The sequence below is a fragment of the Cladosporium halotolerans genome (genome assembly GCF_011745625.1).
Source record: "Cladosporium halotolerans strain TM138-S3 chromosome Unknown Sca2, whole genome shotgun sequence".
Classification (NCBI taxonomy): Eukaryota; Fungi; Ascomycota; class Dothideomycetes; order Cladosporiales; family Cladosporiaceae; genus Cladosporium; species Cladosporium halotolerans.
In genome coordinates, this window is record NW_027191453.1 from 1 (window position 1) to 19,249 (window position 19,249).

Genomic DNA, 19,249 nt, shown 5'->3' on the forward strand with positions numbered 1-19,249 from the left:
GACAACTTCAAAACGCAATCCCACACAAACCACCCCTCGCACTCCCTCCTCTTCCACCTCCTCAAGCCCCTACTCCTCTCCCCCGCCTCAACCCCCTCGCGCATCACCTCCGTCTCCTCAACAGGCCACCGCACGGCCCCCACCCGTCCAGACGACAACAACTTCGCCGACCCCTTACCCACAACCCTTGGCTCGCCCACGGCCAAGCCAAAACAGCCAACATCCACCTGGCCAACAGCACCACGCCGCGCGCGGCCTGACGGCGCTCTCGCCGCACCCGTGCGGCATCATGACGGGGCTGGCTCGGCGTCTTCATTCCGCCCGAGGAGCGGGCGCGGCTCGTCACGCCGGCGACGAAGCGGTACGGTACGTGAAGAGCGCAGCGCAGGGGGCGGCGACGGGCGTGTACGCTGCGGTCGGGGCGGAGTTCGAGGGACGGGGAGGGCTGTATTTGGCGGGTTTTGCGGTGCAGGGCCCGTTTCGGGGGAGGGATCCGATGGCGATGGACGACGGGGGGGGGGGGGTTCGGCGGCGTGGGCGGTTGGTGGGGAGGGGGTGGAGAGGCTTTGGAGGGGTTCGTTGGGGATGGTTGGGTTGGAGGGGGAGGAATAGAGTGGTGCTGATGTGGTGATCTCGCAAGAGCAGGGTGGCGTTTAGCGTAGGCTTTTCGTTTGTAAGAGCGATTAGTCTCCTCTCAGTTTTTTGTTACATCAACACAATTAAGATCGTTCTTCTATGCAATGAAGAGATGGGCCCAGACATGCGAGGTTAGTTGAACGTAATAATGGTATATTGATACAAACATGCGCTTTTGGCAGGTTGTTGTACATGGTGTTATTTGGTCGTGGCTTGAAGCCACGTTTTGGATCCGCCCCTCCTCTTTGAAGTATACGCCCTTAAGATGCGACCCAGCATCACTTGACCCCAATTCGCTGCGCTGTTGTGCGCTTAGTTGATGAACTTCCCGTAGAATGGAATGCCCATCGAAGTCAACAGCAGGCGAGCGTCCTGGTCCGTGGAGGCGCTCGTGTGGACGATGACGTGGCAACCGGGAATCATCTTGGGAGGGTACCTTACGCGATGTCAGTATTGAGTCATGCGACAGAATTGTATGAGATTGACTCACATGTCGTAGTTCACCTCCACCTCAGGGAACGATGCAACCTCCTCGGACGTGAAGCCAAAGGCGATGTTTCCAGAAGAATCACCCGAGCTTCCCTTAACACCTCTCCAGTCCTTGATCTTCGGCATGACCACATCGACGCATTTGCTCAAGAAGTGGTACATGTCCTCGCCGGTCAGGTCGCACGTGACGGAAAGGTGCTGACCTTGCCTCACGCCGAAGCCGGCGACAGATTTCTTGGTTGCGTGAGCGGTGGCGCGCACATTGGTGATGGCCTGCATAACCATGCCGGCAACGTGAAGGTGCGAGGAGTCGGACACGGCGTCCTTGACCATGGAGTGTACTGTGATACGCTCGATCTTGGGCACGTTGCGGAACGTGATGGGTTTCCGCAGCAGCCTCAGCACATCGCCACCTCTGGGTCCGCGCAGATCGCGGTTCTTGAAGTATGGTGAAGCACCTTGCCATGACCGCAGGCGCTCGCCTTTTTGCGGAGCTTGGTATCCAGGCGGGTGGTGGACGTAGGCGAGGGTCATGAGATCGGGCTCGAGGGTGGAGGTGTAGGTTTGCTGGAGGCGCGGGAGAGAGTAGGGCCCGGGAATATACTCGCGCGAAGCGGGATCGGAGGGTTTGGGAGGTTGGTGAGGGTGAAGAGGGCCGCGGTAGTACTTGGGCGGACGGAACTTGTATCTTGAGAATGTCAGTGAGCGAAGCGCAATGCAGAGACTCGGCGAAGCTTACCTGGAGGAAGGTGGTGTGCCGGCGAAACTGCGCTGGCGATGTAGAGGGTCATATTTGAGGTTTGCTGCTGTGGCAGGATCCTGCTTCACGAAGTCGGTGTCCTCGAGGTCTTGGATCTCCTGTGCGACGTGCGGGCTGGCGGTGTTGCTGGATGCGTATCGGCGGCATTGAAGGCCGGAGGCTTGCGCAAGTGCTGTGTCCTGCGTGCGCAATCGCCTCAAGAAAGAGGCGGTGACCTCCTGTAGTGCCATGCCGGCGGCGAGTGTGGTGGTTGTGGTTGTGGGTGAAGTTGTGGGCGAGGGACGTCGCTCGCTATTGAAGCCGACTTTCCTGGCAGCCACAGCAGCAGGAAGGCGCGACGGGAGTGAGGATGTCCCAAAGCGGAAGGCACGCCGCATCCCGCAGCTTGCAGCAAACATCTCAGGCATCACGTGATCATGCCTCGAAGCAGCGCGGGTTGACTCGCAAGTCGCAAGCGGGCGTTCCCTTATTAGCAGTGAAGCGGGACTCTCACGTGGTGTGATCGAGCCGGCGCCACGCCCGGTGGCCTGTCAGGCAGCATCGCGCGAGTCGTCGCCCTCACGTCAGACCCCAGTGCAGCAGCTCTCTATGTAGGTATCAGCTCGTCTCGACTCCGCTGTGATTTTTAATGTTCTGTAGAGCACATCGTTTGCTTGCGCATGCTTTGACAATGCCGACGAATCTTCAATTAAGGTTTCAATACGCCCGACTCACTTCGCGGCGATAGGGCTATTGACGGCCAGCCACGCAGCCTCGCCCAGGGTCCAGAAGGGTCGCCTCGCAGCCTAGCAGAGCGGGAGGAACAAGCAGCCACAAGACGAATGCCAATGCCGCCTATGCGCCAGGCAGACCGACCGCCGCTCCCACCCGCCATGCATGTCATTTCCTGCACCACGCCGGACTTTCGCAACGCCCTCCACCAAAAGCAATAGCCCGCCCCTCGCCGACCTCTGCCCCGCCGCCGCTCCATGCCCGCTCGCATACCCGTCCGTTGAACTCAGTCTACACTGAGTGAATCGTCACCCGCCAGAAGCGACCTCGCGCACTTCGTCACTACCGCAGGCAACGACGATCGACCGACCAATTCCGTAGTCTCTACGAATTGACCACTCCTTCCTGCATGGAGCGCACCTGATACCCCTGCGAACGCGAGACCATGAGTGGGGTCCACCGCTTCCTCAGCCGGCGCGAGAAGAAGCACCACCACCAGCACCACCCCAGCAAAGGCCACCCGCCTGAAAGAGTATGCATATTCTTCTTCCTCCTTCTTCATGCGCATCCGTCATGAGGGATCTCCTGGATCGCATCAAGGTCCGAGGACTGCACAGGCGCAGCGAGTCTCGCCCAAGCGCGAGCAACGGCTCCGGCGACCGCGAACCTCTACTGGTTGGGCGCAAGCGCCGTCGGAAGAGCTCTTCTATCTCGAGCATATTCGACGTGGCTGCTGCGAGCGACTCGCTCCGGCGCAGGCTGAGTCGCCGGAGCCGCAAAATCCTCAGAGTCGCATTGCTTTCTTTTGTCTCCAACCATGCGCAATCACTTGCTAACAGTCGCGCTTTTAGACCGTCGTCAAACCGGATCACTTCAGCGATGTGTTCACGCCGGCAGAGAAGGACAGAAAGCAGCTTGACAAGGACGAGGAGAAGAAAGTAAAGTCCATCGTCGCCCGGTTACAAAGCTATGGCATCCAGAACATCTGCGACGACAACGTCGAATATGCGCTGCGGGCCGAGTCTTCAAAGGGCGACCCCGATGCTGCTTTCCGACTGCTCATGCTGTTGGAGGAGACGTATGAGGGCATTGTGCGACCGTTCGACCCGAACACGAAACTGCTAGGCGCCGAGAATCGTGAGTCCGTGACATGTTTCTTAGATTCGCTGCTCTTTGGCATGTTCGCGCGGCTGGACAGCTTTGAAGCTATGCTGTACGAAGGCTTCGAGGATCCTCCACGTCGCAAACTCGCCGGTTTCTTGCGACTGTGGGTCAATTTGCTCCGATCAGGCAGATTAATCACTACCGACATTACCAAGCATTTACAAGAAGCGCTCGCCGAGTGCGGCTGGAAAGAAGCAGCAGAACTCAGACAGCAAGATCCCTCCGAGGCTTTCGGCTTTATCACCGGACAGCTAGAACTACCATTACTTACACTGAAGATGGACCTTTACCACACTGGAAAGGAAGACCCTCAGGACGATCACAAATTTGTCAACGAGAGGTTGTTAGAAGTCGCAATCTTGGATGAGCCTCGGGAAGGCGGTAGCGTCATCACTTTAGAAGATTGCCTCGAGCATTATTTCAACAACCGGATAGAGGTCAAGCGGCATATGGAGCAACAGCGGAGGAACACATTGCAAGGCTCAAGTCGAGAAGAAGCTCTTAGGGCATACGAGGGCGACGAAAAGGCCGAGAACGCCCTACATGTTGAGATCGCCGAGGTGCCGGACACACCGGTGGTCTCGACGCCCGTCGCAGAGGCCCCCACAAGTCCTAATAAGACGGCTGTGGACAAGCTGCGACCGGGCAGTGGCAGGAAGCGAGCGGACAGCATTTTCAGTCAGCGGAAAGTGCAGTTGGAGGGAAGCGATGCCAGCAAGCCTGCGGTGGACGACTCGGAACCTTCGCGCGACAAGAAAGACCGTCGGATGAGTACGAGAACAGAAGTACTGATGCCGGCGTGGCAGTTCTTCAAGCTTTTGCCGTGGTACACGGACAACATGCCAACATCTGATGCTCAGGTGGCGGCTCACTTTTCGAGGAAACGACCTGTTTTGGGCATTGCGCTGAAACGTTATTCTTACACCAACGATGGGCAAGCCAAGAAGCGCGACACATATGTGGACATCCCCTTGGAGATCGCAGTCCCTAATTTCGTCAGCGACGACAACATGCAAGATGAAGGACCGCTCGTTGGAAATTTCCGGCTTATGCTGCAGTCCGTAATCTGCCACCGTGGCGTGTCCGTACACTCAGGGCATTATGTCTGCCTCAGCAGAGGCAGTGCGCCAAATGCTTCACGACACTCATCAAATGATCGCCAAGGGAGTGACAGCAGCCCTGATGACTTCGAGGACCCGTGGATGCGATTCGACGATCTCGCCCCCGAGCGCGTATCGTATGTCAACATTCATGAGGCTCTCAGGGAAGAGACTCCTTATCTACTCTTCTATCAAGTACAACCGATCGGCGACGATGGTCACAGCATACACGACTTACCCACCTATGCCGAGGCGACCTCGCGATCTCATTCCGACGCCATGCCGTTGGAGAAGAACGCGGACCTCAGCGACTCCGACATTGCCCTCGTGGAAACGAACTCTGCCCTCGGCCGCGCATTCGCAACAGGCAGTGAATCAACCGACTTCGGCTTGACCTCCGCTCGCAACAGCCTCGACGTAAATGCAGCCCTAAACTCGAATCCAAGAGGCCGCTCATCGCGAGAGCACCCTCGCCGCCGCAGCATCGCCTTCGACGAGTCCACCCTCGGCGGCTCCGCTTCCAACACCAGCATGGCCTCCGCCTCAGTCCCTGCAACCCCAGTCGAAGAGAAAGGCAACGCTTTCCTCGCCGTAGCGAAGAACCTCGGCACCCGCCGCACAAGCCGAAACAGCCGCTCGCGACCCACGTCCGCCGGTCCAGCTGAGAAAGACAAAGACCGCGAGCGCGAGTCCTCCCGCTTCAGCCTCAACATGTCCAAACTCAGCCTGCGCATGTCGCGCGCGGACGCAGCCGCCGCCGCCGCCGCCGCTGCGGCGAGCAACAGCAGCGCGAACTCGCCCATCCAGCCCTCGGACTCCGTCGCGGCGGAGCTGAGCAAGGAGAAAGACGCCGACCCGCCGCCTCCGTTCTCCGCGCCGGCTTCGGAAGACGGACACGCTGACAACGGGAGCAAGGAGAACCTCGGGTCGCCGGCGAAAGCGAAGGGCAAGAAGGAGAAGAAGAAGCACGGGCATGGGCTCTCGCACTCGAAGGGCGGGCATGAGGACCGGGATTGCATTGTTATGTGAGCGCAGACCGGCAATTTTTTCCGGGCATTTTGTTTGTTGCTGTTTGGTTTTGCAGCGAGTGGTTTGAGCGCGTTTTGTGCTATGCATGCGGGATGGGTAATGTGAATTGGGAAGGGGGTCTGTTGAGCGTTCTTCATTGGTTCGGTTCTTGTTTACAATGGGCGTTCTGGAATCATGGATCATGGCATTTCGAGCAGCTTCTTTCAGGTCACAATGAGCATCAGGCAGATGTTTTGGAATCGAAGAATTGGATACCGAATTGCAGGTGTTGGTTGCCCTCGGTCTTGGTTTGTCAAATGTTGAATCCTCACTACATTACTACTCCTCGCCATCGGTACGTTGCTGTCTTTTTCTCATTATCGCTCGTCGAATGCAATACTCAAATCAAACCTAAACAAGAAACGCCATCGCTATGTCGCGCCGACTAAGAAGTCCAGCCAGCGTAATAACCTCAAAAAACCTTAGAAATATGAACAGCATCAACAAACTCTCATCGAACCAACCAATTCCCACCTCTTCTCCACATCTCCCTCCCAACTCACCTCTCCGCCCTCTGCTTCCCATTCCCATCCCCACTCCCCCCACCGCGCGTAAACAAATCCCCCAAAGTGGCACTCAGACTCCTCGCCCTCAGCGCCTCCGGCGTCCTGCGCCTCCCGCTCCCGTCCCTCAGAGGCCTCTGCTCGTCCTCCTCGTCCTCGTCCTGCGACAGCGTCCCCGAGGCGATCGAATGCCGCTTCGCAGCGGGGTACGGCTGGCCGCGCGAAGTCGTGTTCCGACGCACGGGGCGCGCGGTCCCGCGCGGGTTGTCGACGCCGCGGCGGAGCGAGTCCGCGACGATGGCGCTGAGACTCGAGGAGAGGGGCGAGGTGAGCGGGCCGAGGTCGGGCAGCAGGGTCGTGATGGAGTTGCGGGCGAGGGCGGCGCGGTGCGGGGAGATGTTGGGGTCGAGGGTTGTGGGCTCGGCGGTCAGGCGGTTTTGGGGCGTGCGCGGGGGTTCGGCGGAGGGGGTTGTGGTTGTGCGGGGGGTTTCGGGGCGGGTTGGTGGGGGCAGGGTGGGGATTACGGGCGCGGAGGTCGTGGCGTGCATTGGGGAGCGCTTGGTTGGGTCGGTCGTGGTTGTTGCTTCGAGGTCGGCGGCGGAGGCGGCGTGGATTGCGCTGCGGTTTGCGGGGCCGGGTTCGAGGCTGTAGGGTTCTGTGGAGAGGTGGGTGGGGTTTTTGGGGGTTGAGGGGGCGAAGTCCGGCGTGATGACGAGGGAGGGTGGGATGTCGACGGCGCTGTTGATGCGGTGGGTTCGTGAGGGGGCGGTCTTCGCGGAGGATTTGGTGGTTGAGTTGCGGCGTTCGTGGTCGACCAGGCCGACAGTGCCTTCCTCGTCGGCTTTGTCCATGTCGTTATCCTCGTCATCGTCGTCAGAGCGGCCGGAGGTGATGCACCAGACACCCAGGAAAGTGAGAGCGCAACCACCGACGAACTTTCCGGCGTCTTCGGCGCTCTCTCGTTCAAAATCGCGGTAGAGGATGGCGCTGCCAATGATCACAGAGAGCGTGAACATGACAAACTGCGTCGGAATGACCATGGTTGCGTTGAACCGCTGCAGGGCTCTGTTGACGTACTTGATCTGCATGATAGCGGTCGAAACCAAAACAGCCACCAAGAGGTACGTGATCGGGAATGTGATCACGCGCCATATCTTGTTCGATAGAAGTGAGGCAACACCCTTCGTAGAGAGAGCAGTGTAGCCACCGAAAAGACCAACAAGTCCAAGGTCGATCAGGATGCTCTTCTCGCCATACTTGTTGCTGGCAATGACGAGCACGATGATGAGGAAAACGGTGATCCCAAGGTAGGTCTCGAATTCCCAGGTGGTAATGAGATCCCAGATGGTGTCCGGATCCAGTCGCGGGTTGCTGTCGCTGGCGGAGAGAACTACCGTCACACAGCCTGCAACGGCTATCACCACACCCGCAGCATCTCTCCACCGGAACTTCTCATGCAACAGCAGCGGCGCGATGAGACAGTTCGAGATCAGCGCCACAACGCCCAGAGGCGACACAATGGACGCCGGGGCGAAGCCATACGCCAGGAAGTTACCGGCCTCTCCGAGCACCATCATCGAGATTCCGAGCCACCAGATAGGCGATTTGAGATAGCTCTTGCTCTTACCCTCCTCTTCGCCCTTCTCGTCGCCGCCGTTTGGCAGAGATGATCCCGCCGTCGAAGAGCTCGACTTTCTCCGATCGATGTGCGGTATCAGCGGATCGCCCTCGTGCGCCTCCTCTTCTTCAAGCTCCAGCTGCCCGTTCTCCGGCCCTTGCCTCTCGTTCTCTCTCGCGCGCTCTTCAGCGATCTCTTCCTGCTGCGTGCCATACGTTTTCATGCCGCCTGTGCCGTTCGTGCCATTTTTGCTCTTCCTCCGCTCCGACCTGTGGTCTTCCGCCTCTGCATCCGCATCCCGGCTCAGCCGCAAGTGTGCGTACCTCTGCGTATTCAAGGCGAACGAGATGAGGATGTTTCCCACGATCGCCGTGATGATCCCGATAAGGCTCGACCAGTCTTGCGAGCTCAAATCAGAGCCCTTCCCAAATCCGAAAGAAGCCTGTCGCACGCTGTCTCCGTTCGCCGACACATGCGCAGTCGATGTCGTAGGTATGTACATAGCGGCGGCGCGAGAGCTGGCTGCCTAGCCGAGAGCCGCTGTCTGTTCTGCGAGATGGTCTCTCGTGTTCGAAGGTGCGTCGGCTAGCACATCGCGCTGTGCGTTACAGCAGGCGGGAGATACAGGACGGCGAGTCGCACGAGAATACCGCGCTGGCGCAGAAAGTGTGGCCGAGATAGTTACAGTGACATCTGAGGCGTCAGAGCTCGGACGGACTAGCTCGCCGTTAGCCGTGCCCTGATATCAGGCGCATCCTTGGTGCTGGCTGGATGACGGAGGCCGTGCCGTGCATGATGCTCGCGCTAGGCGAGGTCGAAGTCTAAGCGCAGCCGCCGAAGATGAGGCTTAGAACAATGGGATGCCTGCTTCTTTTGTCAGGGTTGTAACACGACGAGCAGGGGCTTTGAAATTTCGCTGTATTACTTCGTCATACTGCAACTTCTATGCAATGATCCGTTTGTCTATCGATATTCGTTCCACGTATTCCGCCATCGTACATCCTTAAAGGTATTTTGCAATTTCCAAACACATTTACCGTGGTTGAGTTCCAAACAAGAAGCCATTTCAAAGACGCCGAGATGTCGTAATACAACCTGCAATGCTCCAATTCCCGCAAAGATGCACTAAAATCCAAAATCAAATCCGCCCTCCTCGTCTTTCTCCCTCAACTCCACAAACTTCCGCCAGGTGTTGGTGAGCACGAGGTACTTGATGCTCGACTCCGCCTCGTCGAATACGTGCTCGTCAAACCCAGGGATGTCAATACCACGGCCATTGGTCTGCGGCGAGAGATCAGGCCGGTCTTCCAACCGATACGGCTTGCTTTCGCTCATGACCATTTTGACAGCGCTATTATTCGAGGACAGAGATCCAAAGGTTGTATCAGCCGACGATGGAGGAGTTGCAGTCACGGTCGTTGTAACCGACCCAGCTTTCTTCTGGTCCGCCCAGGGCGTCGCAGGAGGGGTGGAGTAGAGGCTCGGCGGGGCGCGGTCTCTGATCTTGCGGACGGCGAAGCCACTCAAGCCGTTGAGCACGTCGGGGCTGAAGATCCTCGCGAGCTCTTTGCGCATGTGGCCTTCGATGTTGATGGGGAAGTCGGCGGTCTTCTCGTCGACAGACTCGGCGAAGATCTCGACTGCCATTTTGAAGAGGCGGACTTGCGCGTCTTCCGTGACTTTGCCAGTGTCGGGGTTCCGAGGGGCGGAGGCCCATGCTTGTCGCCAGTCTCTCACTGATGTCAGAAAGACGATGTTCTCGGCGGTGAAGTCTTTCTTCGCAGCGTAGTGCAGCAGAGGTGTGGGATTTACGATGAGGGCACGCTCGAGCGCGAGCATGGAATATAGCCTGCCGACGGATGCGGAGTTCAGCTCGTCGAACAGATCGCTGGTGGAGGTTCTAGGTTGTCTCCGATCTCCTTTTTCAGATATGAAGGAAGTGGCGCGGAGAGTAGATCCAGTGCTGCTGAACGAGTCGACTCGCTTGAGCATAGAATTGCGCTGCTCAAAGATTTCGAAGATGGGGAAGAACACGGTGGCGAACTGCATGACGATGATTCCAGGCGCAAGCCACATCGGAGGTACGAACCAGGGGTTGACAGGCTTGAAAGCCTTCGAGAAGACGGAGGCTATCCACAAGGGTGACCCGGGCAACCTGCGATGCTGTTAGTGTGCTAGATGAAGAAACGAACTTCTGCAAGACATACCCAGAGACAATGCACAGAATCGTTTGCAAGCGCCAACGGTGAGCATCGCGAATGTGTCGGATACGGTAGAGCTCGTAGGGTCCGTAGATCCAAGTCCAGAACAACTGCCAGAAAGCGCTGGGTACCCACTCCACCGTCTTACGGCATTTTACCTGCCCCTTATTGAACGGAATTTGTCCATAACTTGACCAATCACCCTGCAGAGTCGGCGACGTCGCATATATGGCAGATGTGACAATAAGCTACCACGTGTCAGAGGCAGCTCGGAATCGCAAAGATCGTCGAGTAGCAGCGAGGACGTACCTGGATGATCATGCCAATCGCAATGAAAATGTAGCTCTTCTGTGCTTGCGTGAGTCGGCTGCCAGACTGAAGCACTCTGCGGAACCAGCTCTGACTAGCCAATGCTGGTGTGCCGTTGTGTGAGGTTTGGCGGAGGAGCAGGCATTCTTGCTGCTCGGCGACGCTTCGTAGCTGGGTGACGTTGGCCTGGAAGAGAGCAATACCGAATGGGAGGTATATGCTCATAATCCAAAACTCGGCGCTGCAGAGGAAGTGTCCATTTGTGGTATAGGCCAACAAAATCTTGACCAGATAGATGTGCAGGAAAAAAGTTGATGTGATCGCGATTGGCAGGTTGCGGATTCGGACGAAAGGCGATCGTCGATACCAGACCAAACAGATGATACCGGCGAGCAGGGCGACCGTCCACGCGATTGTCACGCCTGCGTACAATTTGCCTGGTCGTTGTTAGCGTTGTCAATCAGACCGTCGTGGTGGGTGCTAAGCATACCCAGACCGTCCCAGTTGACCAGAGAGCCCCAATTTCGTCCCAGAGGGTTGATCTGCATTGTGACAAGAGAGAGGACTAGCAGTAGACGATCCCTACTGGCGAGTGGGTCGAATCACACCAAGAATGCAAGACGATGATCCTCCACGTTGGTTCGGGGCGATCAGCCTATGTTATAGCGAACGCTATGCATTTGGAATGTCAAACCTGCGAGATGCCATGCGGCAAACACGAGGGCGCGAACACCCCCTCTTCTCGAGTTTAAGACCAGATGCTATCATAGTGCGGAGGCGTGTATCACTGTAGAAGCGAAGTGGCGTGACGGTGCTACGGAGGCCGATTGGTGGTTGAGGGCGTGATGGGGCAGGTTTTCGGGCTAGAGGCGCCTCACGGCAGTGGCGTTCGCAGCAGCTGCAGGCGTCGTCCCGAGAGAGCCTAGCCGCACCAGATGTCTGGAATCGATCGCGTGCATGTGGGGACTCGATATCGGGCGGTGCCAGATGGGCCTGAAATAGCCTGCACGCAGCTTTCTGAAGTGGCGTCTGGTATAGCTCCCCGAGTGCCTGGCAAGATGCAGGAACGGCACGGCTGTGAACTTGTTGCAGCCGGACGCAAGATTCCGCGCCCAACAGCGAAGCTGCTGCAGGAGTCTGTTATCGAGGACGGTCCGTGTTATATGATACACGACGCGTCTTTCACGCGATGCGCCGGTGGTGGAAGAGATACAGAACTCAAGAAGCGTAGGCATGCAGCATCCCGCCGGGAGACGCACGCCCATTTGCAGGGGCCCGCGGCAGCACACGCCGGGGTTTCCGCCATCTAGATCACAGCCAGCCCGTCGGTATACAGCCTGGTGATATAGGCATTCCGAGTTCCGCTACGAGTGCATCGAGCGCGTCTCACAATAATGATAGTGCTGGTGAGCCCCTGCTCGAGAGCTCCATTCCAGAAGCAAGCATCTCCCAGGGGCTTGGCCCCAAAGTATGGACACTTCTTTGGTGCCTTGGTCACGTTTCCTGCGCAACGACAGTCATAAGGCATGCCATCCTGCACGGAAATAGTGTGACATCCCACAGCAGACGCCCCCTCCATCGAGATCTGTCCATCTGCGACGAAGCTTCGATCGCCGCCCTCCAGGCTGCCGAGGCATGCCTCAGCCCTGACAGAGAGGCCGGGCCCCCATGTCCGCCGAGCAGAACCGAAGCGGGGCGACGAGCGATCGCCGAGCAGTATGAGCTTGTTTGCGACTGCTAGGGCCAACCTGTGCCCGTCATTCGACAGAACGTCGGCGCAACGAGGCCCTGTCAGCTGAGACAGCTGTCCTCCATCACCCTCCTGCTGACATGTGTTGATATTGCCAATTTTCATTGTACAGAAATCTTGTCGATTGAATATAGCCGCTGGTAGGCTATACGCAACTTGTCTCTTTTCCCCGCCATGGCAGCCAAAGCTCCCGTGTCGCCAGAGAGGCGCAAGAAGGTGCTGAGGGTGTTGTTTATTTCTCTGCTCTTGGACTTGGTGAGTTCCTTGGCCTACCTGCATGTTTCTTTCTGGTACCGAAACTGACTATTCTGAAGATTTCCTTCACCTTCATCCTCCCCTTATTTCCCAAACTCCTCGAGTTCTACCGCAATGTCGAAACGGAATCCTCCCAGACCCTCCTCTCGCAGATCTTCTCCGGTCTGAACGCATACAAGAACAGCTTCAGCAAACCGATCAATGACCGCTATGATATCGTTCTACTGGGCGGTGCGCTCGGCTCGATGTTCTCTCTCTGCCAGGCCATTGCTTCTCCGGTCATCGGAACACTCTCAGACCGCTATGGCCGACGGACAGCTCTGCTTTGGTCCATGATGGGGAACATTGCATCGGTAGCGCTCTGGTGCGCAGCCACAGATTTCAGGACATTTCTGGCGAGTCGCATTGTCGGGGGCTTGAGCGAGGGAAACGTGCAGTTGGCTATGGCAATTGCAACGGACATCAGCAGCGACGAGGACCGCGGCAAGACGATGGCTATGGTCGGAGCGTGTTTCAGCATTGCTTTCACTTTTGGCCCGGCGCTCGGTGCAGCGCTGTCGCAAGTCACCCTTGTTGCTGCCAATCCGTTTGCGACTGCTGCTGGATTCTCCCTGTTCTTGATCGTCACGGAGACACTCTATCTGTACTACGCGCTCCCGGAGACGCATCCTCCGAATCAGCCTTCGGTCAAAGGCGCAGAGAAGTCAGAGAAGTCTACCACCGAGACCACCAGGCGCACCAACTCTCACGCCTTACTCAACTTGACGCACTTCACGTTCATCCTATTCTTCAGCGGCATGGAATTCTCCCTGCCTTTCATGACATACGATCTTTTCGGATACGGATCCAAGGAATCGGGCAAGCTCCTGGGCTTCATCGGTCTCGTGGCCAGCATCCTTCAAGGCGCAGTCGTCCGCCGCATGAACCCTCTCAAGATTGTACAGCTGGGTGTCCTCAGCTGCGCCGGAGCGTTCATCATCCTCGCAAAGGTCGAGAACGAGCGCGGCCTCTACATCGCAGCCACTCTTTTGGCCGTCACCAGCAGCACGGTCGTGACAGGCCTGAACAGCTTGTCTAGCTTCGAGGCCTCGAGCAACGAACGTGGAGGAAAACTCGGCAATCACCGCAGCTTCGGGCAAGCTGGCCGTGCCATTGGCCCCATACTCTTCTGCACGCTATATTGGTGGGCCGGTCGGGACATGGCGTACTTTGCGGGCGCGGCGGGCATGTTTGGCGTCTGCGGCCTCGTCCTTGCTTTCCTCAAAAACCCCATCGGACTGAAGCTCAAGCCTACGTATGAGAAGGCCAACGGAGGCGTTGCGAAAAAGGAGCTGTAACGTATATACTTCCGCTATGCACATCTCATTACGCGACCCATGCTCTCTTGAATAATGTCTCAAAGAGTGCCCGTAATGCACACTAGTCTGCCTCAGGCATTCAGCACCAGCAGTGCTCGCCAGCCTCCGCCTCAGATCACGTGCTCTAGGCAGCAGCGCTGCTGCCTACAGTTGCTGCCTGACTGCCTGGCTGTGAGCGCTCATTCCAGGCACCCACAGCGCGGATAAGGCAGCTTTGCGGCCCGCTAGCGCGGCCTGGAAACATATAAATTCGACGCCGCCCTCCGACTCTCTCCCTTTCTCTTCCTTTCTTCTTTAGCTCTCTTTGCCTTTTGGCTTAGATCAAGTGTAGTATCTGTTCTTTTCAGTTTGATCGCTGAAACCTGGCTACGGCCAGTATCTCGTTCAACCATTATTTGGAACCACTGGGGGCCCTCTCAGCTTGCTGATGGTCGCCGGTTAGTGTCGCCAGTATCGCACTACCTCTGGCTGACGCGAACTCTTACCTTTTTCATCAGTTTCTTCGCTTGCGAAGGCATTGGAGAAGTCCCTCTTCCTCATTATCTCAACATCGCTCCCATTGCCTTTTTTTCTCATGCCGCTGTCGCTGCTGCTGCTGTTGTTGTGTTGTTATGCTGGCCATGCAATGCTGCGCCGCCCGTCGAGGAGGTAGATAGTACAAAGGTGACACTGAGGTTCCATGCGGCGCGATGTTGTTACCTGCGTCGGCCGTCATTCGCTTGCGGCAATGCTTTTGCTCGCATTGTTCACGGATCTTTAACAGGTGTAGCTGTGTCCGCTACTCTGAAGCTGATGGCGGCTTCTGAGCGAGTACTTGGTCACGGCTCCCTCACCGGAGCACTCAATGTGCAGCACTCCACCTGGCAGATGTCTTCTGTGCATCCATTGCGAACCACATCCATGACCACATCGCACGATATTCGCGGTGAGGGGCCGATGGCATAGATACTCCGCGCCTTGCATGCCTTCTATCCTTACGCCGTGTTGTGACCACTTGGGTTCCATCCTCCCTTCGCTGTCTCTAGGCGTCCGCGCCACAGCCTCTGCGATCGACCGAGGACTTTGAAGACATGTCACCGTCAAAGCGAGCACTTGGGTCTTTTGCGACCGCCGTTCACGCAGAGGGATCATCGCTATGGACGCACTTATGTCTTGAATACATCATTGTACGCTTGAGTCGAGCACATCATGAACACACGCTGTGCAATCCTGGCCTCCGGCTTAGCTTTCTACTGAACCACGATCGTTCCAACAGAGCGACAAGGGTCCTTGTCCAACCCTTGCATGGATCGTCGCCACACAAACGAAGAGTCTGGCGATAGCCTTTGATCGTTGGTCGCAAGTGAAGAGGGGGATAGCGACTCGGACAGAGAAGGACCTTGAATCGACAGATGCCCTCGCATCATCACGCAGGCGGCGCATTCGGACGGGCCCAGCAGGATAAAGTCACATCGCAGCATCTCCGCGCGCAGCTAACAGGCTCGAAGGAGTGGCAAGGGGTGAGACCTCGCGTTCGAAGAGATACCGTCACGCGGTTATCGTTGCTCTTCCGCAAGCGAAAAGTCCAAGGAAGACATCAGGAGGCGCTCCTGTCGCGGAGACGTCGAGATCGGGGCTTTAACATGGCAGTAGAATAGCAAGCACAATACAGGGTATCTTGAAGCAACCAAACTCCAACACCAAAACAGACCATCAATCCAAATCCACCCACCCCAAACCCCGTTCGCTCACAGCATCCCTAACGCAGCCCTTCAAAGTGTCCAAGGCTCGAGTCCATGCACCTTTGGCTCCTGTGTCCGTGTCCGCAACTTCCTCGTCATCATCATTGTCAACAACCCAGCCCATCCACTTCACCACACTGACAGCTTTATCCAAATCCCTCTCCTCCACCACCACCTCCCTCAAATACTTCGCCAAAGCCTCAACATCTTCTCCATACGGACCCTCCTCGCGAAACTCGCCATACCACGCCTTGATAGCACCCCTCAAATCCGGCAACGACGAAAGCTTCGCCGAAGTGAAAGTCGGCTTCGGCGCGAGCGAAGTCAGCAACAGCGTCCTTGGCGGCTCGACTTGCTCGCCCTTTCGTCTGCGCGAAGCGGCCGCTTTGGCACGCTGCTGCTGGTGCAGCGACAAGTCAATACCGCCGGTGCGCTGGAGGCGGGACTGGCGCTGCTGGTCGAGCACTTCGCGGCGGATGTCCTCCGGCAGCGCGGCGAGGAATTCGGGGTCGAGAGTGTCGGGCTCGGGTGTGGTGTCCGCTGAGGTTGGGATCGCGTCGTCTGCGCGGGCACGGGCGACGAAGTTGGATTGCGTTAGGGTTGAGTTGTCGGTTGCTTGAACGGCGCGGAATCTGCTGGCCAGTAGGCCGCCGCCGCGTTTGCGGCGGGTGGGCTGCTTTGGAGGAGGGATCACGCGGTTCTTGCGAGGGGATTGGGGCAGGAGGGATTGGTCGTTCTTCTTGCGAGGGGACTTGTAGAAGCCTAGGATCTCGGCGCGGACGTCTTCGGGGAGGGCATCGAGGATTGAAGGGTCCAGCTGCGACATATTCGGGAGGGCGACAGCAGGAGACTCTGGGCGAGAGGGCACCTTTGCCGGAGCTTTGCTGAGCTCGTCGTCGATCACTGTTTCGATGGACGGTCGGACATGCTTTGTCAATTTCGCTCGGATATCTTCAGGCAGCTCACTCAGCACTTTCGGGTCGACTTGGGTCGGCATGACGAACTGTGTTCCGGATATGTTGAGCGGCTTCTTTGTAGGAGTTTTGGCAGTGACGGGTTGAACGCTGACACTGGGCTGATTGGCGTCCCTTACACGCATCTTTTGCGGCGTCTTCACGTCATCTTGGATCTCGTCCTTTGCTGGAGAATCTTTCGAAACCGGAGCAGACGCCTTTGATGTGGGCCCGGTCTTGAATTGCAGTCTGCGCTGGCTGCCCTCGGCGTGTCCGTCAGTGAAGGACTTCAAAGGCTCCAGCTTCTGCATTTGAATCCCGATTCCTCTGAGCTCGCCGGGAGAGAAGTGAAAGGACTTCATCATGTTGATCGCCTCTTTGGCGATGACGGCAGTCTCGTTGGTTGACACACCCAGTTGTATGCTCTTGTTGAAGGTGTCGCATCTACCGTGCCCAAGATGCTTCGGCGGGTCGAGAGGAGCGTCAGTCGCTCTGCGCATGACCTTCATTGTCAACTGCCGCCCTTTTACACGCTCCTTGACGAGGCGCTTGTTGAGCTCGCCGCATAAACCATGCATGAATTCATCGACCTGCTCTTGATTCTCAAATCGCACGCCCCAGTTGACTTCTGCCGAAACAGATTTTCTGATCACTTGATCGCCCACCTCGGTCCGATCGATTCCACGTGAGTAGTCCCAGACCTTCTCGCCAGTCTTTGGACCAAGGGTGTTGATGAGCCTTTCCCGCGAGCAATCGCGTATGTCTTTCACCAGCTTGATGCCAATCTCCTCGAGCTTCCCACCAATGCTCCAGGCGATACCAGGAAGAGACTGCACGTCGAGCTGACCAATGAAGTCTAGCACATCTTCAGGCTTGAGATGATATTGTCCAGCTGGTTTGGCCTTGCGTAGCGCGACCTTGGCGAGCAGTATATTGCCCCCAATGCCAACAGACACAGCGCAGCCAGTCTTCTCCAGGACCTCGTCACGCAAGGCTTGCGCGGTCTCATCCGCTTTCCGTTGCTCTCGATAGTTGCTGCCTTCGCTGCGCCTCACACCATCCGTGCCTCCCTCCGCAATGCAGATAGCGCTGATGTCAACTAGAGCTTCGTCTATGCTGACACTTTGCACGACGCCTCCAGTCGACATGATCGAGTCGTAGAAGAGTCTGCTCGCAGCTTCGTATCCAGGGAAATCGTAAGGGAGGATCTTGACCTCCGGACACAAGTCTTGAGCCCGTCTCATCCACATACCGTTCTTGATGCCGAACTTGCGCGCCGGGTAATTGCAGCTTGCTATTTCAGAACCGGAGCCATTGCCATGTGCCACGACAGCGGGTTTGTCGATGTACTGCGGATGCTTCTTGAGCGACACAGCAGCAAAGAAGCTGTCAAAGTCCACGTGCATGATGTACCTTCTCTGGCCAGGTAGCTTACGCATCTTCGCCTTCTGAGACGACGTTTTCTCAGCAGCAAGCGCTTGGAGCTGAGATTTGAGGTCGGCTTTCCACGTTGACAAATGATGCAGCCGCGATTCGCGATAATATTGCTCGAGGAAGTCTGGATTCACGACTGTTGATTTCCGGATGCGAGGATCAGAGAGCAGCAGCGCATTGTGCTCCTCGGCCGACATCTGAGCGAGTTTCTCCGGCGGCACTGTCTTGAGCACTTCCGATTCGCGCACAACCGCCATGGAGTAGTCTGCTTCTTGCGACCATTCACGTGCACGGCGTTTGGGTGCCTCACCGGCTTCCATCTCCTCAGCCTGGGCAACATCATTGGATTGCTCTAATCCCTTGAGAGGAGACTCTGGGTCGTCAGGTCCAGGAGGGCTCGAAGGAGGTGGTGTTTGCAGAGTGGTTTTGACTTCGAGCAGGCTATCTCCCTGCCTGGGCTGATCGTTTGGCTCTGTTTCTTGGGGCAAAGGTGGTTGTTGCACAGCGCTTTCCAAGGCTTGTTCGACAGAGCTGGTGATCTCCATGCCCGGAAACTCATCGTCTTCGATGTCTTCGGCGGGCGTGATGGTCTGCGCTAGACTTGGGGGTTTGAAAGTCTTACTTGAACTCTGCGAGGGACCGTCCTTGAATTGACTCGTATACCAGCTTCGATCGGTCTGCTCGCGATAGCCTTTGCCTTTAGCGGTGGCTTGGCTGACCATTTGCCCTCGATCGAACCCCAACACCCGCTGGCCCGCGCCTTCTTCGATCACCCGGTAGGCATCCCATGGCAGAAGCTGGCCAGCGTTGACGCTGTCGACAATCCAGGCAGGCTTCACAATGCGATAGCGCTTGAACTCTTCTTTCTTCTTGGGCGTCAGATTGCTCGCAATGATGTGTGTGACCATCGTCTTGCCGTCCAAGTACTGGATGAAACCACCGCCATGCTGTACGATCATCACATGCAGGTCGTTCAACGAGGGCTGCGTGTAGCCGTTGACGTGACAAACGATGCCCTTGAATATGGCCGGCTTGTCCGAGTTGGCGCGCAGGTCTGCGTCAAGGTTCTGCAGCTTGATCTTCTTCCGTCGAAAATATTCGGGGAAGCCGCCGAAGCTGGATGCGCCATATTCATCGCCATCCTCGCCTTCGAACGTGTGGCCCTCGATACGTTTGCGCACCAACTTCGACTTCTGCTCCAGTCGGGAACCCATGAGGG

At 57.1% G+C, this 19,249-nt stretch overlaps 6 protein-coding genes across 6 annotated transcripts; 2 read left to right on the forward strand and 4 right to left on the reverse strand.

The window, feature by feature from the left end:
• Window positions 1–768: 768 nt before the first annotated feature.
• WHR41_00510 (mitochondrial 54S ribosomal protein uL5m) lies at window positions 769–2,307 on the reverse strand. Its single transcript, XM_069369116.1, has 3 exons — window positions 1,865–2,307; window positions 1,127–1,813; window positions 769–1,072 (listed from the first exon to the last, which is right to left on the reverse strand). The coding sequence occupies exons 1-3, from the start codon at window positions 2,290–2,292 to the stop codon at window positions 949–951; spliced, it is 1,239 nt and encodes a 412-aa protein (XP_069233575.1). The 5' UTR covers window positions 2,293–2,307; the 3' UTR covers window positions 769–948.
• Window positions 2,308–2,412: 105 nt separating this feature from the next.
• WHR41_00511 (uncharacterized protein) lies at window positions 2,413–6,170 on the forward strand. The gene is made up of 2 exons (XM_069369117.1): window positions 2,413–3,128; window positions 3,448–6,170. The coding sequence occupies exons 1-2, from the start codon at window positions 3,042–3,044 to the stop codon at window positions 5,887–5,889; spliced, it is 2,529 nt and encodes an 842-aa protein (XP_069233474.1). The 5' UTR covers window positions 2,413–3,041; the 3' UTR covers window positions 5,890–6,170.
• Window positions 6,171–6,427: 257 nt separating this feature from the next.
• Window positions 6,428–8,551, reverse strand: WHR41_00512 (uncharacterized protein; the record flags this gene model as incomplete). The annotated part of the gene is made up of 1 exon (XM_069369118.1): window positions 6,428–8,551. The coding sequence occupies one exon, from the start codon at window positions 8,549–8,551 to the stop codon at window positions 6,428–6,430; it is 2,124 nt and encodes a 707-aa protein (XP_069233475.1).
• A 623-nt stretch (window positions 8,552–9,174) lies between these two features.
• On the reverse strand, window positions 9,175–11,771 carry WHR41_00513 (uncharacterized protein; the record flags this gene model as incomplete). Its single annotated transcript, XM_069369119.1, has 4 exons — window positions 11,050–11,771; window positions 10,560–10,996; window positions 10,257–10,498; window positions 9,175–10,204 (listed from the first exon to the last, which is right to left on the reverse strand). The coding sequence occupies exons 1-4, from the start codon at window positions 11,105–11,107 to the stop codon at window positions 9,175–9,177; spliced, it is 1,767 nt and encodes a 588-aa protein (XP_069233576.1). The 5' UTR covers window positions 11,108–11,771.
• Window positions 11,772–12,369: 598 nt separating this feature from the next.
• Window positions 12,370–13,937, forward strand: WHR41_00514 (uncharacterized protein). Its single transcript, XM_069369120.1, has 2 exons — window positions 12,370–12,564; window positions 12,624–13,937. Exons 1-2 carry the CDS (start codon window positions 12,484–12,486, stop codon window positions 13,899–13,901), a joined length of 1,359 nt encoding a protein of 452 aa, XP_069233476.1. The 5' UTR covers window positions 12,370–12,483; the 3' UTR covers window positions 13,902–13,937.
• A 1,677-nt stretch (window positions 13,938–15,614) lies between these two features.
• On the reverse strand, window positions 15,615–19,244 carry WHR41_00515 (uncharacterized protein; the record flags this gene model as incomplete). Its single annotated transcript, XM_069369121.1, has 1 exon — window positions 15,615–19,244. The coding sequence occupies one exon, from the start codon at window positions 19,242–19,244 to the stop codon at window positions 15,615–15,617; it is 3,630 nt and encodes a 1,209-aa protein (XP_069233477.1).
• Window positions 19,245–19,249: the final 5 nt, after the last annotated feature.